The following is an 18481-nucleotide window of genomic DNA, read 5'->3' on the forward strand; positions in this document are numbered from 1 at the left end:
TTTTTCCCTGGGCTGGCGGGCGGTCGCCAAAAGACCGCCCGCCAGCCCAGGGAAAAACTCCCTTCCCACGAGGATGCCGGCTCGTAATCGAGCCGGCGGAGTGGGAAGGTGCGACGGGTGCTGTTGCACCCGTCGCGTATTTCACTGTCGGCCAAGCAGACAGTGAAATACTCGTAGGGGCCCTCTTACGGGGGCCCCTGCAGTGCCCATGCCAGTGGCATGGGCACTGCAGGGGCCCCGCGACCCCCCCCCCCCCCCCCCCCCCCCTACCGCCATCCGGTTCCCGGCGGGCGGACCGCCGGGAACTGGATGGTGGTAGGGGGGGGTCGGAATCCCCTCGGCGGCGCAGCTAGCTGCGCCGCCTTGGAGGATTCAAAAGGGCCGCGGTACACTGGCGGGAGACCGCCAGTGTTGCCGGTCTGACCGCGGCTTTACCGCCGCGGTCAGAATGCCCTGCGGGGCACCGCCGGCCTGTCGGCGGTGCTCCCGCCGACCCTGGCGGTCTCAGACCGCCGGGGTCAGAATGACCCCCTTAGTGCACTATCAGTCAAAGTCACATCAGTAACCAGGCAAAAGTGGGGGCGAACCATGGCAAAAAGGATGCTTTCTTACAGGGTCAAAATCTGCTGGTCTGCTGTGGAGCACACAGGCTTGTGCTGAGCACTGCAGTGATCCACGGATTGTCGTGTACTTAAAACAAAACGTTTTTGGACAATTTTGTGCCCATGAGAGGCCCTTCACAGGCCTCGCCATCCATCTTATGGGGTCCGGGTTCCTCTAGCCATCCCCTTCTTTCACTTTTAAATGTTATTTTCTCCCCTGGGAGCACCGTCCAGAAGCAGAAAATGGCAGCCACAACATTCCTCTCATGTTGCAGCCAGCCAGTCACGGCGTTGCTGTTGGTGCCTTGGTCCGCTGTGCTGGATCCACATCTTCAGATACATGTAAATATTTTTACATTAATAACTTCAAAACTGCTGAAAAGATTTGCACCAAATTACAGCAAGCATTTGCAATGCAATGGTTCTCGTGTTTGCTCGAGTTAGAGCTATTCGCGTTTTAAATTCCTAACCGGACTTTTCTTGCTACATAAACTGAAAATAAAAAGTTTCACATAAGCGAGCCCACAGCCACCATGAAGCGTGCCGGAGACACACAAAAGGAAACGGAAGACAGAAGTTCACTCGCAGTGAAACGTATCGGCAAAAGTGCAATTATCCATGTAACTGGTAAAAGTGAAAATATCCATGTAACAGGGTCATGCAAAGCACTCCATTACTGCCCAGCAAGATCGTGCTGCATGCGCAATAAAGAGAAAAGGTAGGCCAGAAACCACAGGGAAAACATTAAGCCTCATACGTTTTCAGTAGTTGGCTGATGCGCTCAAGGAGTGCGAAACACCAGAAAAGGCATGACGTATGCATGCATTTCACTAATAAAATCAAGCGAATTGTAAAAGGCAAGCCCACAAACCAACCAAACTGATGGGCATAGTTAAAAGCCCCTAGATAGATTACACCAGGGACAGAGCTTTGCGCTCGACCCTAAAAAGCACTCTTTCTGGTCCAACATGTAGCTTTCTGTCGAACTTGATGTAATTCCATTCAGCAGTTTGGACTATTGTCGTATCTGAAATCCCTATGGGAAGCCCCCCTATCCCTGTGTGTTTTATTTTTTATTTTGTTGTTGTTCTTTCTTCTAACCTTATCGTGTTGCAATGAACCTAAGATTAATTTTGTGGTCTGTTTCCTTTGACACCCTGATCTATGTTAGCTGTACTATCATTGTGTCACTATTACTTTACTTTGTAAATGGTCCATGTTCGGCTCCACATTAAACTGTTAATAATTGAGGTCAGTGTGGAATGATTAATGTAACTAGATACTTCTAGAACATATGGATTGGGAGGGAGGCTTGTAAGAGGGGGTATATATAGCAGGCATGGATTTACTGATCTTGCTTTTTTTTCCCCCTCTTTTTATTTATTTATTCTGGGTCTCGCTTGATTACAGGCTGTGTGCAAGTATCTGATAGACACAGATTCCTTACCTTAGCATTATCCCCAGGTGTCAGACTGGATCAGGACATTTTTGGTGAGCAGTACCCCTGTACCCCAGTAGGTGGTGATGTTCAGGTGTGGGTGGTGTCATCCACATCAGAAGTGACTTGTGCGGTGCCTAGTTAGGCGCCCACCAGCACGCTGATGCCAGCTCTTTTCTTTCCGCGCCAATCAGCGCTGATCCGGAAAGAGCACACCCACAGTCGCTTATTGACTTTTATTTTTCCCACATTTTGTCGAAGTTTTTGGATACTAATTTCCTGGGGTAGCAGGAATGTCCGCAAGGAAGGCTGGATTGAAGCCTGTCACTGGCAGTTGTCAGTGATGGACCCACTCCTCCTGTCTCCGGTTCCTTGAGCATTACCACGATGCCAAGACCTCCGTCGATTGTCGCTCCATGCACTCAAAGATCATGAGCGAGTGATCCCTCATGATCCTTGGCACTCAACGTACGATGCCACAACTCTATTCCAGTAGAGAAGGTCCCCAGATCGGTCGCGGTGCCATAGATCTTCATCGCAGTCAAAGTCATCCAACTCCGGTAAGTCCCACAAAAAGACGAGCAAGAAGTCGAAGAGGTCTTCAACTTCTGCCCATCCATCTAAGTCATCCGACGAGGGAGTGTTGTCATACTAGGCCAGGCTCTACAGTTGAGCCTGTGCTTGATCCGTTTCTGTGCCTCCCTGAGTTTCCAGGAGCCGGAACATACCCACCCAACTCTGAGAATTCTGTAAGACTCATAACTGGATGGCTTGTCCCAGCTGAGGTGCCTGTGGGCCCTATGGGTTCCTTCCTTGGCATCATTCGGGCCTCTTAGATCAGCAGATGGATCTGGACCAACACAGGTAGTATCACCTTGACCTTCCCTGACGCTGGTACCACTATCAACATTCTTAGCGCTGCCAGTTCCCTCCAACTGGGCCACACCCATTTTTATTCTCGACTCAGTGCTGGAGGGATGTCGTCTGACGCTAGATCTCTCACCCACTGGAGCAGTTCCCTTTAGGCCGGAGGCTGAGCCCTATTCTTATAGGCTAGGACTTGGGGAAGATTATGAAGAAACACTGGACCCTATGGAGTAGTGTGAGGAACTGGAGGTAGCCAGTGGACTGCACACCTCCCCAGATACTGGCTTCTCCCATTTAATGAAGCCCTTATGGATGTCCCGCTCAGGGCCTGGTCCAAGCCATGCCCTGGGGCTCCTCTGGACAGGACTATTGTCCACCTCCTGCGCCCTGCACCCAGGGGACCTTTCTTTCCTCATCCAACATCTTACTCTTGAGAGCCTGGTGGTGCAAGCCTCCACTTCCTGAGTAAATTCTGCCCCACTAGATAGGGAATCCCAAAGGCTGAATACTTTGGGTTAAAAAAAATCGTTTTCTTCCGCCAGCCTGGCATTGCGGTCTGTGAAAACTGCATGCCTTTTGGGATTTTGTTGCGTAGGTGCTGTCTATGTCCTGTTTGAGGCCCAGGTATACTCTCCCAAACAATGGCTGATGGGAGAGATGCAGCTAAGTACACAATCAGATGTGAACTGGACACGACTGACTCGCTAGGCAGATCAGCTTCTTCATTGGTGACCTTACGGCGCCACACCTGGCCTAGGACAGCTAGCTTTTTTTGGGGATGCCAAAGCTTCGCTTATGGATATACTCTTTGACGGCTCCCTTCACTTCGGAGACAAGGCAGACTCAGCGCTGGAGTGCTTTAAAAACAGCACAACTACAGTCAGGTGCTCGGGCCTTTCTAAGGTCCCCCATTAACCCCAGTCTGCCTTTTGTGACCACAGAAGGGGCTTCCAGACTCGTCTCTACCCGCCCAGCCACCATGGCTGGAGGCTTCCCAGCAGCTCCTGTGTGGCTGAGGACACGGCACCCACAGACCCTATTGGTCAGGCAGCCAGAGGGCGGCCCAGTCCACCACCCCTTCTCCCCCACTCGCAAACCACCTCCCCATCCCCACCCCCCCCAAATCTCCAAGCTTTTTTAATTTGCCCTCTGACCATCATGAACAACCAGTGGGTTGCAGGATACGCCACCACCTGCAACACAGGGGTTCAGTAACATCAGACTACTGGATTCTGCAGATTGTCTGAAGGGGCTGTCCGAAGGGGCTATTACCTCCCCTTCGTGAGTGCCCCTCCAGCCATCCCACCCAGTTATGACAGGCTGATGGAGGACCATCTCTCCTTACTCACCCAGAAGTGACCGCTCTCTTAGCGAAGGGAGCCACAGAGAACATTCCGGCATCAGAAGTAGGTCGAGGTTGTTCTTTCCGCTGCCCTCTGGTGTCCAAGAAGGACTAGGCATTCATCCTATCCTAGACTTGTACCCTCTTAGTTTCTTCCTGAAAAAGGAGAAATTCAAAATGTTGATGCTCCCACATGTCTATCTCCCCTGGACCACGGAGACTATATGGTGGTGTTGGTCTTGCAGGACACTTTTTTACCACGTCCCCTCCCTGTCTGCCCATAGACTTTGCCTGCGTTTTACGGTAGGCCTCAAGCACTTTGTTTGCCATGCCTTACCAGCGCCCCATTGGTGATCATCTGCTGAGATCTTGGGTGCCAGTCTTTCCCTCTCTTGAGGACTAGCTGTTGAAGGGGGGCTCGTCTCAGGCAGTCGTCTCTCAACTCCAGACTACAGCAGACCTTCTGCACTCACTGGTGTTCACTATCAATGTGCTGAAGTCACACTTCTCAGACGGTCACTTTTATCGGAGCTGTTCTGGACACAATGCAGTTTTGGGCATATCCAACGGCAAGTCCAGGCTATTCAGACTGATGTTTTATCCTCTATCCTGGGATTTGGTGAGACTGACTCTGAGGCTGCTGGGCCTCATGCCTCCTGCTTGTGCCTGTTAGCATATGCAGACTTTGCAGTGGTACCTGAAGTTCTAGTGGGCGCAGCATCAGGGGAATTCCACAGATACGGTCCAGACCTCAGAGGGCACTGCGAAAGATCAGCAGTGGTGGTTAACAAACCGTGATTGGGCCAGTGGCAGACTCCTCTCCCTTACCCCAACCAGATCTTACAGCATGCGATGGGTGGCCATCTCGGAGAGGTGGACATTAGAGGTCTCTGGAGATCCAGGCTCCACATCAGCCTGTTGGAGCTCTGAACGATATGACTGGCATTGGAAGCCTTCTAACCTCTATCAGTAGGAGGTTTGTGCAGGTGTTCACGGACAACACCATCTCCATGTGGTACTGCAACAAACAGGGTGGAGTGGGGTTGTGAACCCTTTGTCAAGAGGCCCTGTGCCTCTGTATATGGCTGGAACATCACAGCACAACACTTGTTGGGCTCTCTGAACTCAGTCAAAGATGCCCTAGCTGATCAGGAATTGTGTCTCCATCAGGAGGTGGTGAAAGGTCTCTTCCTGCAGTGAGGAGAGCCTTAGTTAGATCTGTATGCCACTGCTGAGAATGTGCAATGTCATCAGTTTTGAATGTTTGAGTTTCCAAGGCGACCCTCACTCAGAGACGCCTTTCAGCTACAGTGGAGCTCATGCCTCTTGTATGCTTTTCCGCCCATACCACTACTGGCCAGAGTTCTCAAGATGATCAGGAATGACAGGCCCTAATCATCCTTGGAGCGCTGGGAGAGTTTGGTATCATGGGGTGTTAAGCCGGTCCTTCGATCAGGCTGCCCATATGGGAGGATCTTCTGTTGCTGCAGCAGGGAAGGGTTCTCCACCCAAACTTGTCAGTGCTTCGCCTTCATGTGCAGTGATTGAGCGGTGACAGATGACAACTTGTCTCCTTACGCCCGAAGTCTGCAATGTTACTTTGGCAGCTTGGTGTCCCTCCACCTAGCCTGTATATGCTGGTCTTTGGAATAAATTTGTGGCATGGTGTGCTGAGAAACAAATTGATGTCTTATCTGCTCCCCTTCCCCATGTTCTTTTGTTTATCCTTAACCAAGCCCAGCAGGACTCTGAATAGGGCACTTTAAAGGTTTATTGGTCTGCCGTCTCTGCCTTTCCTCGGCTACAAGACCAGCCTTCTCTCCAAGTCCCCTATTGTAAATAGGTTCCTTAAAGGTATACAGCAGGTTTACCCCAGCTTCCTTGGTTATGCATCAGTGGGACTTGGTTCTTAATGTATACTCTCTTTGAGGTGCCTCATTCTTGTCCTCTTAGGCTCCTTACCATCAAGACAGGCTTTCTGGTGGTAATTGCTTCTGCCTGGAGAGCCAGTGAGCTATGGGCACTGTCCTCTCAGCCTCCCCATATCTTCTTTTTCCCTGACAAATTGGTCCTTTGGACTTGAGCATCCTTCTTGCCGAAGGTAGTCACCTTGTTGCACTTAGGCTAGTCCATCACTTTGCCTACCATTTATGCTCCGCCTCTAAGGAAGAGGAGAGACAACGTCAGCTGGACCCAAAAAGGTGTTTTCATTTTACTTTGACTGCACAAAACCATTCTGGGTGAACGATCAACTCTTCTTGGGGTATGGTGGGGCCAAGAAAGGGACGTCTGTGTAGAAACAGACCTTCTCCCGTTGGCCAATGCATAGCAGATTTTAATGCAGAGCACGATCGAAGAAGCAACCCTCTGAGTCTTTGCATGCTCATTCCACCAGAGCCCACGCTGCGACTACTGTGTTAGCCTGCAGAGTTCCAATTCAGGACCTCTGCCAGGCAGCAGCGTGGGCATCTCTGCACATGTTTACCAAGTACTACTGCTTGAACTGTCAGGTCTGTAGGGATGGGCCCTTTGTGTGTTCTGTCCTGAAGGACTTTCCATTGTGAAATCATTTTGCAGACCTGCCTCCGAGGAGGTATTGCTAGGTAAGGAATCATCGGCTAGAAGTCTCTGCTGAAGAACAAGTTATTTACCTAAGGTAACACCTTATCTGGCAGAGACTCTTTCTAGCTGCAGATTACTTTCCGACCCACCCATCCTCCCCGCTCCGTGAACATATTTTCAGGGTCAAGGTTGTTCCTCTTTCAGGGCCATAGTTTTCCACACCAGTGGTTTTTCATGGGTCTGTGCTCCTGGTGTGCAAAGTCGCAAAAAGAACCTGATGTCAGTGCACTGGGTTGACGCCTATATAGGCACCGCGCACGTTACTTATGGCACAGACACCAATGCCACACAAAGCTGAACAACGCACCCTTCCGCCGAGCTGGGGTACTGCTCACGAAAACTTTTTGATCCAGTCTGATGCCTGGGTATAATTCTAAGATAAAGAATCTACGACTTGATAGTCTGTACCAGATATGGAGTTACCAAACTTATGATAAATGTTAACTTGTACTTGAAACTCATTAAATATATCCGATAATAATACAAATGGAGTAAGAGCTATTATAAAACTCTGGATGGAATGTGAAAACTATTTAGTGAGTATTTCTTTTTATTAACAATATATCATGGTGCGTCCCCTCTTCTAGGTTGTGTGCTTTCTATGGGAACTTCAGTATTGCATAATAGACGCACCATTTGGAGGCTGAGGAGCCTTAGTATATTTATTGTATTTATGCCTTCTAAACTTAAAAACGTTAGTTTTTTCCTTCTCATCTTTTTTGTCCCCCGGTTAATGGTTACATATGCTTATAGTTGACTTTAATTGGGAAAGGTCTAGGTTGATCCCACCGGTTTTGGCCTGTTTCATTAGGATGAGGCTATAGAAGTTTTGTGTCTTTTATTTGAAATAAAGTTCTAATCTGCCTTAAATTATTTCTAACACTGTTTCTTGTTTCTATAGTTCCTTCCTTGTAAGCCTTGTGCCTACTCTCCTTCTGGTCGGCTTTCTTCTCTACAGTGTCCGGCGGGGACCAATGGGAGCTGGACGTGGTGGTCGAGGGGGAGGACTTTTCAGTGTTGGTGAGACAACAGCAAAAATGCTGAAAGACAACATCAATGTGAAGTTCAAGGATGTTGCTGGCTGTGAAGAGGCTAAGTTAGAAATTATGGAATTTGTAAACTTCCTGAAAAATCCAAAGCAATACCAAGATCTTGGTGCAAAGATTCCCAAGGTAACTTTAATAGGGGCATTCGATTTATAGCCCTGCCAAACCCATGTTAGACCCTGAAGGCCAGAGTGAATTCGTTTACAGGTGTTGTGGATTTTGTCATGATTTCTTTAGCATGTAAATGATCAAATTTGAGATATTAACCCAGGCACTGTCCTCAAAAATAAATAAATAAATACAATTACACATCATTAATTTGAGCACGTATCGTTTAGGAAGCATCTGTTGGTCCATCAGGCAGACCTGGATTGTGACTTTCCCTCTGCCCCCTGCCTACCACCTACCACCACCCTCACAATTCCCCTGAATCACCAGCAGTGGTAATTGCTCTCTATTAAAGGGGTGGCTCAACCATAGCAGTAGAATTGTGTAATGGTGTGCAGTCTGGCAACAACACAAGCCACTAGAATGAAGGCCAAGTAGCTTGCAAATATCACTAGAACCTGGAGATGGCAATATAGTACTGTATTAAACATGTTTCTATATATCCTATTTATTTTGTGATTTCTTGAAAAATGTTTTTTTTCTAACGGAAATATTTATTGGAATTAAATACTGAACTTTACTCTTTAGTCTGCAGTAATGAGAGAACAATACATATTATGGAAAATGTCGAATTGTAGAAAAAAAGACCACCTGTTTTGATAAACTCTTGGTGTAGGAAGCTGGCCTGGTGTGGTTAGCACCTATGGTGTTATCACCTTTTATCAGGTCCAGGTATCCCCTATAAAGGATGTGGAGCAGTGTTTGGGAAGCCAGGGCTCTCTAGAGGTAGCTGTGGATGAGCAGCCAAGAGTTATCTAGAATAGATGCAAAGCTCATGCAATACCACTATAGTCTTACAGCACTTACATACATGAAAGAACCACAGTGTTACAAAAAATAAAGGTACTTTATTATTGTAACACAAATACTACGATACTGTATAGGCAATACCCTAACTGGGGGTAAGTAAACACACTATTATATACACATAAGCAATCAGTAAATAGCATAGAAAGCAATAGGCATTGGTAAAACCAGTAGCAAATAGGGAGGGCCCTAGGGGAAGGCCAAACCATATACTACAAAAGTGGAATGTGAAAGGCAGTCCCCCACCCAAAGAAGTGGAATCAGTAGAGGGAGAGTTGGAGGAACTAGGAACCCCAGGAGGTGAGTACCAGAGTGACCCCCAGCGACCAGAAGAGCAGAGGTAAGTACCTGGTTTTCCCCAGAACTAACATGAGGACTTTAGAAAATTATTGTGCAAGACCCAGACAAGACTCTAAGAACTCAAAGGTGGATCCTGACAGAAGAGGACCTGCAAACGAGGGTGCCAAAGTCCTATTTGTGATGGAGTGTTCGGTTGTGGCAGGAGCCACTACCCACCCTTGTGTGGATGCAGGACCAGGTCGACGGTGGGTGAAGAAGGTCAGGAGCTGAAGAGGAGTCCCAGAAGTGATGCAGGTGATGTCTCACGTTGGTGGTCGAGATGCAGTTGGTCAGTGGTGCTGGAAACCCACCAACAAGCCTTGACAAATGCAAGCATCTGAGAAGAAGGTTTTGCAAGGCTGAAGAGGACCAGCAAGGTCCAGGGGACTCGACCCTAGGAGGGGAGTCTGGGGTGACCCTCAGCAGCTGGGAGAGTTTCAAGAAGAGGAGGCAGCCCCCACATACAGCAGGCACAGGAGTGGCAGTGAGGCCCACTCAGCACACCTGAAGGGGAGTCCCACGTCGCTGCAGCAGCAAACAGGAGACTGTGCTTTGCAGGAGTGAGTGCTGGAGCTCAGGCCTACAAACACATTTTGTATGGGCTCTCTTGGGTGGCAAAATGCATGCTGCAGCCCATGGGGCACCCTTGGTGCCCCAGTGCCCTGGTTACTTAAGCACCATATACTAGGGACTTGTATGGGGGCACCAGTATGCCAATTGCGGGGTTGCAATGTCCTAAGCAAACAAATTTAGAGGGAGAGAGCACAGTCACTGGGGTCCTGATTAGCATGATCACAGTGAACACAGTCAAAACACACTGATGGCCGGCAAAAAGTGGGGCTAACCATGCCAAAAAGAGGGTACTTTCTTACGCTTCGCTACTAAAACTTTACCCGTCCAAGTGCTGAGCCCTCATTATTTATGTTGGGCTATTCTTTTCCACAAAAGGTATTCAGGACAAATGTTTGCCTCCCCAACCCGCCTACCCCCTCTTTTCATACGTTCTGGATTCTAAACAATGCCAAGGTTGTGTAATCACTTGGAGTGAACTGTGAAACTGGTCAAACAGTAGCAGATTTTTTTTTTTGTTGTTGTTGTTTTTGGATAATGGAAATAATGGGAAAGAAGTGCGGTGCAAGCAAGTGGTATGTTTGTTAAGCAAGGATCAACATACTCCCAGCTCCAGGAACAAAACAAAATGTTTTTTTGTTTTTTTCTTTTTAACCACAGGTTTCACATTTTTCTAAGTAGTCAATTTTTCCCTTTTTGTGGTTTCTACCTACTTGTGGTTTGTAATGGAAACAGGTGTGAAGCAACCTAAAACAAGATTGGACCAAATTAACAACCACATGAAGTTTGTATTGCACAGTTTTTGTCTGGTCGTGTTGCCCAGCCACATAAGTAAGGTAATGTTTTTATCAGGGGAAATGTAGAACCATTGGGTGGTAATTTTGTGAATCCTCACAAATTCCGGACTATTCTCTCATAAAAAATATAAGGAAAATGTAAAACTTTATCCAAAGTTTAAGGTTTACAGGGCATTCTGGGTGATACAATTGAGTGAGGTCCATGCGAGTCGATTGACCCAGGGCTCCCCTTGGTGTCTAGTTTTCAGAAATGTCGTAAGTTTAGTGGGTACCCATGGTTATGTCTGAGCTTACTCCAAAGTACTGCTGTCACACCCAACATTAAGTCACCATAAAGAGTATTGGAAAAATGAGGGAAAAAAAAAAAAAGTCATCACCCATATATGTTTATTGCTTTATCATAGGACCCTGCCAGCAATCAAAGGGATCTATCTTTTGTGTTACCTGGCATTTGTAAAAATGCACAAATGTGCAGAGGTTACTGGAGGGTCTATCTGTATGGTTAGATATGTGTGCTTATAGTATGAATGCATGATTAGTAATCAGTGCAGTGTTTCCTACTCCTGCTTTGACCATTTGTATTCCACCTACACAGGATCTCTATGAAAACAAGCCTAAGCAAAGCTCCGATTATCTCTACATGTCTCCATGGTAGCCTGCTTCGGCTCTAGAACGCTTGTCTTTAATGCTCATTTGTACACTCACTGCACTAAATCAAACTCCTTCCCCTCTGTTGTAGTAAGTAAGAGATGTCTGAGGATGTCATACAAACCATCTCTCCGTCAGTATGAGCTTACTACATTTGAAAACTATTGTGATCATGTTGGGATAGACTCTGCTTAGTTTCCTAAAGTGCATTTCTATAAAGGGGCTTAAGGCTTTGCAGACAAGGGTACTCTGTCAAAATGTGGCAGATAACCTGTCCTCTGTTACGTGCAGTGCATTGACTGTAATACATCTGTAATAAGACAGCCTGAACATCATCCACGTTTTGGCAGGCAATAAATACGGCAGCAAGTTATAAACATGAACAAAATTGTACCTTTTTACTGGAGTCAGTAAAGACATAATAGATTATTAATAAATTTTGGTTTAACTTTTTTTTTTTCTTTCCGAAAAATACAAACATCTCACTTACATGGATTAGCTGGTGAGTAAATGTTTCACTGTTGTGCATCATTCGGTTATTGATCAGTAATCAATAGCAAACAACCCCCCACCCCCTTTTACCCATTTTTTTCCTTTTATGGAACAATTCACAACCAGTTTTTTAGTGAGTTATGATTACATAAAGTCAGTTAGGCCACGTCTTTATTATTTATTTTACATGCGTCTCCATTGTGTAGGGCCCCTTTGTATCTGGGACATTACCTCGGGGACGATCTGTAGAAACCCTAAGTTATTGGGGCATAAGAGTTGTCTAAAGTCTTGGGAGAAGTACTTTAAGATGGGGGCCCAGGTCTCAGCAAAGTCTCTGTCCTGTTTTATGTGTGTGATCTTTTCCATTCCTAACAGGTCCCACCGGAAATAATACCGCTTTAGCATCTCTAGGCTCCTAGGTAGCCCCAAAGCATTGTCATTACTTGTTTGACTGCACATAAGACTAGGGCAGTTTGCTTCCCTTGACTGCGTATAGTGGGTGCACCTGTTTAATGGGTAAGCCTAATCTAACCTACAATGGAAATCTTGGTATTTCTGCATCAAACATAATGTTAATTACATTGACTACTTTTCTCAGTATTATGCTGTAAGAAGTGTATCAGCATACCTCTCAGGCTGCAACCTCTGCCGCACCTACCATCGTTCTGTGCGCTCCAGCTGTGCAATTGCGCAGGGATATAGTACCACTAGAGAGAGCGTTTTTTTGCATTACTTTTTCATTGGGCTAACCCAGATGTTTTGTCAGCTCGATACCAATATGTCTCTCTCATTCCCCTTCAGTGAAGCTGTCTAATTCTTGCTCCCATCTTTATTGGCCTGGTGTTTGCTTGAAGGATCTGGGTGTCCATTTATTATTACTTTTAGTTAACAACCACCTTTCAGAAGTGGTGACATGTCTAGTAGCATGTGGTTTAATGAAGGGCTGTAGTAAGCAGTTCCATATTTGGTATTTTAGTCTGTCTGTTTTTTCAAGCTTATGTTCTTATTTTATGTCTCTAAATGACATAATACCAAAGTCCATGAAGGGTTTCTCAATCCAAGTTTTTGTTACCGTTCCTGTTTCCTAGTTTAAGGGTATCATACTAGATTCTAATTTAGGATCAAAAACTGACCAGGATTATGGTACCTCATTGTTTGAGATCTATCAGAAAGATTTTCCAAATTAGATTAAACTATTTAAACAAATGCATAGCTAATTAGTTAATGGGGCATGAAAGGTGTGTATCCTTGCACAGCTTTTTAAAAGCACAAACTAACTATTAAATTGACAGTACCACTTCAGTCGATTTCCTTGAACTTCACATTGGTGTCGTACATAAAAATGCAAGTTGGAAAACACAGCCCTGGGTGACATGTTCACTGGATGCAGTAATTACAACTCTCCTATCTCTTTACTTACCAAGCTCAATTCTGCATCAGCAAATTGGATTACTTTTTTTCTCTGCTGATATGCGTTAAGCAATATGCAGATCCTGCAGCCTTGCAAAGTCCTCCATAACAGATGAAGTACAGGCTCTTGCTTCTACAACAGTAATATTATCAATAACAGCCAACTGAAAATCAAAGAGGGCGTCTGACTTCTTATGGAAATCTGACGATAAGCAACCTATGCATTATATGCTGCCAAATGGAACAGGTGGGCAGTCAACTTTTTGTACAATGTGTGTATTTGAGGACTTGCATTATATGCAAAGTATCTAGTCATTTTATTCACGCAGCCTGGGTACTTGTTATTCATTATACCGTTGGGCTTGGTAGTTCTGTCTACTGACTCCAAATCATGACCAGAGAATTGCTCTCATCATGAATTGTAGTGACCACTTATACTTTATGACTATCTGAGAATTTGATATGGCCTTTTTGGAGTTTCCTGTAAACACGCTCCTGAGGCAATCCTTTGAAGTGACTTCAAATTGTACCACAAGCCACTGTGACATTATACTGCATACTGAACATCTGAACTTATGTATATAAGGTAAAAAGGTTATGACTTATATAAGGGAGTGTTTGTGCAATCTCCCAAACAATCTTCTGATTAATGCCTAACATGGAGAGCCAACCTGCTAGATTTATACTGGAGTCTTTCCAGTATATAGTCTTAGGCCTTATTCATAACCACTTGAGCTCTCACATGTACCATTTCATGCTTGAACAAGTACGAACCAACTGGGTGTTCCCCAAGCCTTACAACTACTAATCGCAGATACCGCACCATTAGAATATCTCCAGGGACCAGACTGGATCCGGAAGCTTACACAGTGGTATTGCTGCACCAGTTGATGGTGTGCGACTCAGTGTTGTCTTCATTTTGTCCTGGAAGTGATGGAGCGGAGCCACATATAAGCACCATCCTTCCATGCCAGTGTTCTTTCTGTGCTTTTGAACAAGGATACGGAGCTGTGCTCCCCACTTTTTATCAGATTGACAAATCATTTAAATCCAGTGTGTGAATGGTGTCTCCATCTAATACTTTAGGGTTCAAACCATGCCGCAACGGAAACAAATCTCTTTGATGGACCCACATGAGGTGTGCCCTTTGGTGTTTAGGCTCGAGGCAGGACTCCTAGTTGTGCAGCAAACGGCCTCTCATGACTCCAAACGCAGCTGTACATCTCTGTGAAGTAAAGCTGTATGTCTTTGTGCATCAGAAAAGCCTTGTAAGTCCCTCTTGAAGTCGAGGGAGCAGTCTCCTTCTCGATTGGAAGGCCTTTCCTGCGACATGTCCTCTTCACAGTCAAGGTCATATGGTAATTCAAAGTCCAAATCATAGTGGAAACTCGTGGCTAAGTGGCTGTCATTCCCATCTTACCAGTCTCTGTCTTCAGATAAGTTGTGCAAGCGTGAAGATGCCACTAAGTCTTGCTCTGGATTGCTGATTGAGGAGCGATTTTTCAGTTGTTCCTGAAGCACCCTAAGCTCCCATAATGAATGACAAATCAAGGCCATTTGGGAATCCATGTTGTCAATTTTTGTAACTCTTCGGGTTCCACAGGGGTCTCCAGTCGGGTTATTGGCGATGTATCTGTCCTTGGCCTGCCTGTGCCTCTTGACCTGCCTCATGTTTTGTACTGACTCAGGTGGCGATTTCAACACAAGCTTCTCAATCTATATTGGCTCTTTTGCTGGTGTCGGAGAGGTCCCTTTGCTAATGTCAGACTCTGAGCCGAATTCATGTCGACCCGACTGAGATCGCATTCTGGTTTCACTCTGACAGACCTCGTTACTGTACAGTTAGATTCAGACAAAACACTGCCACTCCCACGTAATTGCCTTCAGTTGCTCCACCAACCTTTTGCTTCCGATTCTGGCCAGAGTTTGTAGCCTCTAGACAATTACAGCAGAGATGATGATTTTCCCATACTTTATGATAATGACAATTCATACAAGGACTTTCAAAGGGGGACTGGACTTGATAATGTCACTTACCTCCACCTTTGGCCACCAACGAAAGAATGTGCTTCCTTTTCCATGAACCTTCTTTAGCGGTCAAGACTAATGTTCTTATTGATGTTTACAGCCTGGGCAGGCTTCCTTTGAATTCCTACTGCTTCTGAACAAACCCCCAACTGATACATTCATGGGCTCTTGGTCCACGCATTCCTCTTGTCTACTGGTGAACTGGTAGGTAGCCAGATACCATAGACTTGCCCCAGGAGACGCTGATTATTTTTTTATTTTTTTTAACTCCAACCCCTTCCTGAGAGAGTCTGGCCGTCCAGGGTTCCTTTAGCAAGGTAAATCTCAGTTAATTTCCCATGACCCACGCGACAAGAAATCAAAGTGAATTGAGGCATTTGGGGAACAAGTGTTGTCACTGACCATCCTAACTTTGAGGTCAGTTAATGCAAGTTACCTATTAGGACAATATATGCATACCCTCTGTGACCTAGTCAGCAAGATCTTGCCAGCGTATCCCAACTATAAAAGATGACTAGGATGCAGGCAAATAAGTGATTCAGAATGGTCTGGACACTACCTTATGTTTGGGGCAAAAAATCCACATTAGTATGGTGCTCCGTTGCCACGTATTGATGAGATGTACAGCCTCTCTTGTGATGTGCAGACTTCCCTGATGGAAATGCCTTTTAATGGATTCTGCACTTTTTTGGTGAAAAAGCTGATTCTACCTTAGAACTCTTCATGGAAAGCTGGGTCACAGCATGGCCCTTGGGCCTTTCAAAACCTGCCAGAGAGCTCATCAGTTTTAGCCCTTCTGAAGCTACACCAGAGGTTTGGCATACAAGCAACACCAATCTCTCTGCAGTCCTCTCAGGCTTTTCATGGCTCGGGGTGGGGATCGGGCAGAAACCCTGTACCAGTCACCAGGGACAGCGACGTCCCTAGTCACCCGGTCCTATGGCATCAGCTTCCAGCCATCTTTAGTTTACACTTGGCGTTGCATACTCACCCTATGGGAGGCAGAATCAAACATTTTCTCCGAGGATGGCAAGCTGTCACATCCGACAGATGGATACTCCAGATCAATCAATGGGGCTATGACCTTCCAAACCTTTTCAGCCCGCAGCATTTTATGCCTACGTCATAGTGATACCTGTCCATCTTGTTGCAAGAGGTGCATGCTATACTGTCCAAAGGGGCCATAGAGAGAGTACCACACTCCGGAATAGGGAGTGGTTGTTATTTCCACTAGTTCTTTATGCTGACGAATGACTGAGGACTTCATCCTATCTTAGATCCCTGCTTGCTGAACCACCTCCTAGTGAAGAACAAACTCAGAATGCCAGAATCGGTCTGCCCTTACTCCGGGCAACTGAATGGTGGCCTTAGACCTGTTGTACAGATATTTTCACATGCCTGTCCTTCAGTTGCAGCCATGCTACTTGCTAATCAAGGTAGGCCAGGACAATTTACAATTTGCCCTGATCCCTTTTGGCCTCACCAGTGTTCCTGTGGTGTTAACAAAAGTGACAGCAGTGGTCAATGCACACCTTTTGACTTTGTGAACACCATTTTTCATCTATCTCAGTGGTTGCTGTTAATGCTGGGTTCGCCACGGTCCGTCATGGACAACCTTCAGATGAAGCCAAGATTCCTAACTTTGTTGGGGTTCATGATCAATGTGCTTAAGTTGTACCCGATTCCTTTGCACAGGCTTCACTTTATAGGAGCCGTGCTGGATACGTGCAATTCTGAGCCTTCCGTCTGTCATAACATGTCCATCAAGCCCGGTCTGTGATCCCGATGTTTTAGCCTCAATCCTGAGTTTCCGTGAGAATGGTTCTAAGGCTTTGTTGCTTATTGGCCTCCTGTATGCTGCTCCTCAACAATGCCAGGTGGCATATGCAGACTCTGCGTGTGAAATCTGAAGTCTCTGTGGGCCCAGCACCAAGGGAAACCGTCTAAATACATCTAGATTTCAGAGGAGACTACAATAGATTTGCATTGGCGGCTGCATAACTGCAATCGAACCAGCAGCAGACCTTTCTTCCTTCCTCATTCAGAGCTTACTTTGGTAATGGGTGCATCACTGCTGACAAGAGGACTCTGGTCTCCAGCAGAATACCTGCTCCACATCTATTTCTTGGAGTTGTAGACATTTGTCTGACCTTGAATGCCTTCTACCATCATTGAAGGGGAACCTGGCGTATGTTCTCACGGATAACACCACCTCAATATGGTCTTGCAATAAGCAGGGCAGGGTGGGTTCCTGTCCTAAGAGACTCTACACCTATGGATTTGGCTGGGGCATCAGGATTTATCCCTGATTGTGAACCACCTGGTGGGTTCTTTCAATGCCAGGTTGGACGAGCATAGCTGGCGGTGCTTGGTAGATCACCAATGGTGGTTACATCCTGAGGTAGCACAGAGAGTCTTCCAACCATGGGGTTAACCCTGCCTATATTTTTTGATCACTGTTAAGAACACACAGTGTCAAATATCTTGTGTGCCGTTGTTTCCAAGAAGGCCCTTTCTGGAATATACATTCAGCATGGAGTGGAGCACAGGGTTCCCGAATGCCTTCTCACCTCTCCTGTCCCAAGCTCTGAAGATGATCAGGAATGACCAGGCACAAGTCTTTTTAATGGCTCTGGATTGGGCCAGGGCAGTGTGTTATACAGAACTAGGCAGCAGGAGCATCTGTCCTGGGATCAGGTTACCTCGTCGGGAGGACTCTTCCTGTTGCAACAGCAGGGAAGGGTTCTGCAACCAGGCTTGCACATCCTATATCTCTGGGCAAGGATATTGAGCAGCAGTAGTTGATTGTGTTTGATCTACCTCCTGAAGTTGTGAATTTTTTTTCATGCTGCGTGGCACACCTCTACGAAGTCTATTTGTGACAGTTGCTGGGACACATTTATAGCCTGGAGTGGAGTCCACAACACAGGCCCATTGCAAGCCAAACTTTTATATATTTTGTTTGTTTTGTTTTTGGCCCAGCAAGGACTTTCATTGAGAACCATTGAGGGTTGTCATCCTATTTGGCCTTTTTCCGTTTACTGAGCCAACTGCCCTTGTTGAAATCATCTGTTATAAAGTTTATAACATTGACCTACATGTTCCCTTGCAAGACTTTTCTGATGCCACAGTGGGACCTTAATTTGATCTTCACTTTCCTTAAGTGTACTCCTTTCAAGCCACTGCACAGTTGCTTGTTGCATCTTTTAGCTTTAAAGACTGTGCTTCTCTTCCCAATCACTTCAGCTCATCTCCTGCGTGAGAAATCACCCTACAACTCATTTTTTGCCTGATAACGTGGTACT

The 18481-nt window shown here is 46.2% G+C and overlaps 1 protein-coding gene across 4 annotated transcripts in view; it reads left to right on the plus strand.

Moving 5' to 3' along the window:
* The window catches only part of LOC138267469 (mitochondrial inner membrane m-AAA protease component AFG3L1-like), a 431197-nt gene that overhangs the window by 125262 nt on the left and 287454 nt on the right, over nt 1-18481 (plus strand). For all 4 annotated transcript variants that reach the window (XM_069216427.1, XM_069216425.1, XM_069216426.1 and 1 more), the window contains one exon: nt 7773-8043. In XM_069216427.1, coding sequence (XP_069072528.1) covers nt 7773-8043 — 271 coding nt within the window. The remainder of the gene's footprint in view (nt 1-7772; nt 8044-18481) is intronic.

Source organism: Pleurodeles waltl, chromosome 12 (assembly GCF_031143425.1).
Source record: "Pleurodeles waltl isolate 20211129_DDA chromosome 12, aPleWal1.hap1.20221129, whole genome shotgun sequence".
Classification (NCBI taxonomy): domain Eukaryota; kingdom Metazoa; phylum Chordata; class Amphibia; order Caudata; family Salamandridae; genus Pleurodeles; species Pleurodeles waltl.